Source organism: Antrostomus carolinensis, unplaced genomic scaffold (genome assembly GCF_000700745.2).
Source record: "Antrostomus carolinensis isolate BGI_N321 unplaced genomic scaffold, ASM70074v2 scaffold28497, whole genome shotgun sequence".
NCBI classification, from domain to species: Eukaryota; Metazoa; Chordata; class Aves; order Caprimulgiformes; family Caprimulgidae; genus Antrostomus; species Antrostomus carolinensis.
The window spans coordinates 5,177-12,001 of NW_010326025.1; the positions used below are offsets into that span (position 1 = coordinate 5,177).

At 43.5% G+C, this 6,825-nt stretch overlaps 1 protein-coding gene across 1 annotated transcript in view; it reads left to right on the forward strand.

Moving 5' to 3' along the window:
• MGST2 (microsomal glutathione S-transferase 2) overlaps positions 1-6,598 on the forward strand; it is an 11,098-nt gene extending 4,500 nt beyond the window's left edge. The window contains exons 2-5 of the mRNA XM_010171450.1: positions 127-226; positions 1,400-1,470; positions 3,405-3,486; positions 6,466-6,598. Coding sequence (XP_010169752.1) covers positions 127-226; positions 1,400-1,470; positions 3,405-3,486; positions 6,466-6,598 — 386 coding nt within the window. The remainder of the gene's footprint in view (positions 1-126; positions 227-1,399; positions 1,471-3,404; positions 3,487-6,465) is intronic.
• Positions 6,599-6,825: the final 227 nt, after the last annotated feature.

Genomic DNA, 6,825 nt, shown 5'->3' on the forward strand with positions numbered 1-6,825 from the left:
CTTTCTGTCAAACAAAATGGAAAGAGCTGAAGAACAATGATCTCCATTTAAAAAATGACTGACTTGTTAGGGATGCAACTGTGCTGAGGAACTGTGTAATTTGTGAGCCCTTATTTTTGCTTACAGGTCATTTTGCTTGGCTGGTGGGGAAATCAAGAATGAAGCACAAGGTCATGCCTCCAGCTGTCACTGGAGCTCCAGAATTTAATAGAACATTTCGTGCACAGTAAGTCCAGAGATCATTAAGATGGTGTCAATGAATAACAATTCAGTCCAGAAGAGAAACAAAACCATCACCTTAAAATGATGATGATCTTAAAATCTTTTCTTATCACTTATCAAATGGTTTGGCTATTATTGTAATGATAACGGAGTAAGTTCAGCTCATTTAAAACAGTCACTGCTCCAATTCTGATCAAACTAGGCAATCAGATTACCCAAATGTAAGTAGGGGCTGAGAGTTAATTGACTGCAACTTAGAGAATTCAGATGTTCTGGATCTAGCAAGCTGTGCTGTCAGTTCTTGGACTGTGGCTAACACCAAACACATGGAAGATGAGCACAGAAAACTGCTGTCTTCACAGTGGACAACAGTGGAATAGTCTAAGAAGTCAGCGTTTTCCTAAAGGGCTTCAGTTTGTGATTAGCTAATGATCCTGTGCAAAAGTATTTATATTTATTTCAAACAATCCCATCTGCTGTAACTGGAGTTGTCGTGGATAACAATAATAAGACATAGAATACATTAGAAAACGTATTTGATAACAGAATGTGTCAGATACAGAAGGATGCCTACCTAATTCATTAAAAAGAAATTCATTCAGAACAACCAAGGAAATCTATCCCAACAAAATATTGGTGGGAAAAATGAAGGTGTCCACAAATAAAGATATTTGAGTCCTCACCCTAAGAAGATCTATCATGTGCTGTCTCTGCCTGACCGCACCTCATAAAGGCAGTTGGCCTCAGCAGAGCAGTCCAAGCAGCCTACGCTGAGCTCCATGCTTCCTCTTGCAGTCCCAGGAATGCTGACCCACAAAACTTACATTGCGAGTATGGAGATAAGTGATTAACATCACATCTGTGTGCTGGAATTCCTGCCTCTCTGCTGCACAGGCACTTAATTTAGGATTATTTGTCCTATTTCTTTCCATGTAATTGGGATCCAGATCCTTGCCTAAGTCTAATTAACAGGAAAATATTTGAAATAGTTTGTATTTGAGATTAGAAAGAAGAGAATTTTTAAGAGCACCTAGTGCTGGCTTGACTGTGCTCCTGCTGGATTCAATAGCATTAACTTTAGTGGCAACTGAACAAGGCCAAAGATGATTCTCCTTGAAACTCCTACCCAGAGTTCTTTCCCTTTCCAGACTAATGTTCTTTCAAATTTATTCTGCAGACAAAACTGTGTGGAGTTTTACCCAATATTCCTGACTGTCCTCTGGACTGCAGGATGGTTTTTTAATCAAGGTAAACACTTTCCATTTTTATCTTGAAATGAGAAATTTTACATAACTTTTTAAAAACACTGTAGTTTTATCAGGAGGTAAATGACTGTAGACATCTTTTTCCCTTCTTTTAATTGCATTGCCTTAGCATAGCCTTCCTAGAAGAATGCTCACTGAAATCCTTACTTAGTCATGGCATTTCCCATGGCTCCACCAGCTTTCACTTCTCTCTGCAAACCAAGGAGTCAATACAAGGGACACTTACACATTCAGGGGATCTGCAGGGTGAATCATTCAGAAAAGCAGCTCCCAGATGCTTCCCACTAGCAATTATTTCCACATTATGGGACAGTTCTCGCAGGACATGAAGCATAGCTATTGTCCCTTGGGAAAGGCAGCCTGAAAAGACTCAGGTCAGAGCACTCATCCCTGGGGCTGGACCCCTCCCTGGCTGATGGAGTTGGAGCTGGAGCCAGCAAACCTTTGGGTTTTTACATCCCAGATGCTGACCTCACCACTGGGCTATGACTCATTGTTTGTTCTGGGATGTAAAACTGCGCACTGAAGTGCAGGCGTAACAGCAGCATCTCCAGCCATAGATGCTGTATTTCAGGTATGCACTGGGGACTCCTGAAAAAACTTGCTAAGTTGTCTCAGGCACTTAGCAGGGGGGCATTATTTGGCCAAATGTTCTGCAGTCAGACACCATAGAGCTTTCTTACCTCTCACTCTGTTGGACTTTCCAAGGTGGGTGTGTGATGTCTCCTAACAGTGATGGGGTGGACTCTCACAGAGCTAGAACTTGTGACAGAACCTAATTTTTGCATTCAGCTTTATTAACCCTTCCCCAGATGATGTTTTAGAAGCATGAAGTCTGTGGGCTGAAGAAAGGATAACTAGCTCATGCCCATTATACCTCTCCTTCCTGAATGACTAGCTGTCTTCTCCATTTCCTATGTTTGCTCCAAAACAGTAATTTTGTTCTGGGGCTCTCTTTTAGCCAGAGTCCCATCTCCACTGCTAATCCAATGTAAATCCAAAGTAGCACCACTTAGGTCAATGAATTGGATACGAGAAAGTACATGTGCTCATAGGCAGATGCTTGAATTGAGGAAAATCAGGTGCTAGCCAGCAACACAGACATGGGCTGTCATATGTAAGAAAAGAAGGATTATGTTAACCTCCTCTTTAAGTCATGTTTTCAGCTGAGCATCTCCCATAGGTATATATATTTACATGAGTTAATACGGACCACAGTAAAAGGCTGTCCTCTGTAATACTGGCATGGTTTGAAAGAACACAGAATTAACTAGCACTGCTTAGTCCTGGATAATACAACTGACCTGCACACCCTGCTCCATCTATCAAGTGGAGGTGACTTTATACTCTTCCCACAGAGAGGTCAGAAAGCTAACTTCACTACAGCTTTCTCTCATGTCCTTGGATAAAAGCTGCTATATAAATGCAAAGCAGGTTATTAACTACATAAATAAGATTCTCTTTCCAAAACAAACACTACCCTTTAGCAGGAGCTGCCATAACAATACAAAATGACAGCGCTGGGTCAAGGCATAGTGCTCCAACACACTGTCCTGTCTCTGGGATAACCACCAAACTCAGGGGGGGCTACAGATTCCTGTCAGTTCTTTAGATCACCTTTTCAGGGAATGCGTTTAGATTTTTTTGGACAGTCCTGTATCCACACCTATCTGTAAACCCTTATCAAGAGCCTTCTGTAGTGAATGTTTAAGAATATATATATATATATATATCTTTTGAATGATTCTTTCCCAAGATAATTTCCCAGGGCATGGGTAGCTATGAAAATCCCCAGAGCTCTACAACTAGAGAACATAACTGAAGTGGTTAACTGTCTACGATCCAACTGTCTACAAGCCTACAATTTTTTAGTTTTCTAACTGTTTTTTTTTTCCATATTAATCTTTTCTTTCTTAGAACTAGCTTCCTTTCTGGGTCTGTTGTATGTGCTTGCCCGCTACAAGTACTTCCATGGTTACGTGCAGACTGTGAAAGGAAGGTAAGGAGTTACCAACCAAACGCAGGTTAAAAGCTCCCAGCTGTGGTCTGAAAGCTGGGCTGAGAGCCAAGGACTGGCAGTGAAAAGTGACTATAATTGAACGCAACATGTGTGAAGTGTCAGCAAGAGGTCTGCAGCAGAAGGCCTCAGGGAAGAGGGCTGGCTGTTGCAGGAGAAGCCTGGGTTAAGACGGGCATGTGCAAGAGGTCATGAGAGAACAGGTTTGATGCTCACCTCGCAGGTGCCTGCTTTGCACTGAGCATATTGGCAAGCAGAGCCAGAGAGGTCTGAAAGCAGAAGGCCAGGTGTGCAGCCCAGGATGGGAGGCTGCTCAGGCAAGGCTTGCAGCCTGCCTGCCTGTCTGCTGCTTTCATTTTTCCTCAGTTTGTCACATCGAGACCTTTACTCTAGCCATACAAAATGCACTACAAGCAAATCTGGCCTTGTAGGTTGATGAACTTTCACCAAATAGATAAGAGAACACAGCTTCAGATAACAATATGTTAATGAATGTTAAGCGCACAGCATCTCCTAACATTCTGCGTCAACAAACACACACACTGGCAAAACACGCCTCCGCTATAAACACTCAAACTTACTGTTTGTTATTTGTTTCCCTGAAGCCACTGCACTACGTTCTGTGCCTGGACCTAATGCTCCAGCACACATCATCAGTCATAAAAAGAAAATAGCACGATATATGCTTGTCATAAAATTAAAAGACTTGGGATGTATAGTTCTAAAGGAAGATACAAACCAGTCAAGACTATTTTGTAGTGAATAATCCTGCAGCAGCAAAAACCTGTACTACAGGGCTATTTTCCATAGCTTGTGTACCAGTGTCACCATGCTCCTTCACTACAGTCTCCACCAATCCTTTACCCTCTTTGGGAGAGCTGTTGCTTAAGAGAAGGGAGAGGCTGCGTTTTCCAGAGCACATATATGGTGTTAATTTTATATCTCTCAGTAAGAGATGCAATAATTCAAATGATGCAATGAACACCAACCAGAAGACCAGCAACTATTAGGAAAGTGTAAATAAATGAACAAGTCAAGCATAAGGGACTTTTCTTTAATTAACAAACTAAAAAGTCCTTTGTTCAAGAAATCTTCCTGATGCTTTCACTGTGAGGGTGGTCAGACACTGGAACAGGTTGCCCAGAAAAGCTGTGGATGCCCCCTCCCTGGAAGTGTTCAAGGCCAGGTTGTATGAGGCTTTGAGCAACCTGGTCTAGTGGAAGGTGTCCCTGCTGATGGCAGGGGGGTTGGAACCAGATGACCTTTAAGGTCCCTTCCAACCCAAACCATTCAATGATTCTGTGTTCTACCTCAGTACTCTTAGACCAATTGATTCAGCCTCTCAAGGAAGCCTAAGAGCAGTGGCTGGCTTCACGGGGAGACAGAGCTTTACACTCTGGTGAGACTCAGTTTTCTTTGCATTGAAGAGAGTCAGCCTGGCAGCCCTGGAAAATGGCTTTGCTGACAAGGCCCATCTCTGCAGACCTGGCTGTGCTCCCCTCCCACCAGTGCTTCAGCCAGCAACACATCAGCACAAGTCAGGCATGCAGAACCTGGCCCCAAAACATAGAGCAAGCCTCCAGCAGCCCTAGTAGCGAGAAGGTCATTAGTCTTCACACTGATTCTCAACCATAATCACTGACTTCAGCCGTGCTAGGTATAAAGACAAACCTGGTCCATGTGCTCAAACGGCTGGTTACGACACATACTCATGCACCTGATGACGTGAATTGCAGTTCAGATTTGCCAAAGCTGGATTTTTTAAGAACACAACAGGAACATGCACCTTCTACTTGGTTTCTGTGCTGGAGAGGACTTTGCAAGTGAGCTGTATCCTTTACCGTTCTCTGCAGCTGGCTCTGACAGATACTTAAAGGGCTAAACTAAAGACTTCTGCTCTCCTGAAAGTGAGGATATCTCATACTTGACTATTTTGAAATCCTCATCTAGACATGGCACATCCAGAAAGGCTACTTACATCAAGTCTTTAGGCACCAGTGGGATTCTCAGGCTCCCAAGAACCTCACCTCTTCAGCCTACGTGGGTATGGGGACAGCTAGCTATAAATTGAAGGCTGACAACTCCTCAGACCTCTCACCAGTGCTAACATGATGGGATTGTCCAAAGAGGGCTTTCGGTGCTTGTTTTGCTGGTAGAGGCCAACCCAGCAGCAACTCCCAGAATTGTGCCTCTCAGACCAGAATCTGCAGCAACACAACTGAGAACAGCCCCAGGAGAGCACGCATGGAGGGGAAGCTCCCTGTTCACACGTGCCCAGAAAGTGAGCTCTGTGGTCCAGAGCTGAAGGGCTCTTCCCAGACCCTTCTGAAGGAGCTTTCCATTTTGTACAAATAAAATAACCCGACCTTCTCCCATCCCCAGCAAGTGCCCTAGTCACTGACTTTTTAGGATCCACACTCTTCCTTTCCAGTCTAAAAATCCATCTCCAAGTCAAAGTGATGACCAGCAGCAGACGCCCAGCTCAGTGGAGAGCACCTGACTGACAGATGTGTATGTAAGACACAGGCACACCTCTCCCTCAGCCCCAAGGGCTTCTCTCCCACACTCCTACACCTAAGGTTGCAGTGAGACGCTCAAGCTTGTCTGAGGCTTTACCTACAGGTCTTCATGTCATGGGATGAGGTCACTTCATCCTGGAGCAAGTTCCTAACTTCCACAGGAATATGTAGAAACACTCTAAATATGGAGAGAGTTTCCCATAAACACATGGGAGAGTTTTCCCATGGAGAAGATATTGGGAATCTCTCTTCTCCCTAGCAAAAGTCATGGGCAGGAATGGTTTATTACCAAAACACACCACGGGAGCATTGCAGCAATGATCCATTCTGATTCAACACACTACTTCTTAACTGGTGGGGACAAGCAGTTTCACTCACACATGAGTTCATACAGTACAGCCGTAACAGCTCCTAACAGTATTTTTCTGCTTTCCACTTCTAGGTTAACAGGTTTTTATTTGACTTTGATAATTCTGATTTGCTTGATAACCCTGGGTGCAGCCGGGATCGTTAACAGCTTTCTGGATGAATACCTGGACTTCAGCATTATGAAGAAACTACGTAGATTGTTCTAAACACTGGGTTGGTTTGGGGTTTTTTAAATAAATAAATAATGCGGATGCTTTCCCTGTATAAGCTGCATGTGCATAAAAGCATCAGAGCTCTTTCCTAACAGCCCATTGCAATGTAAAATGCTTGTTTTCCCTGAGCTATTTACGCTTTCTCCTTCCCCTACGCTCTTGAAAAATCAGTAAGACAGAATGTCATGTCACATCTGCATTTACAATTAAATGTTCTGGTT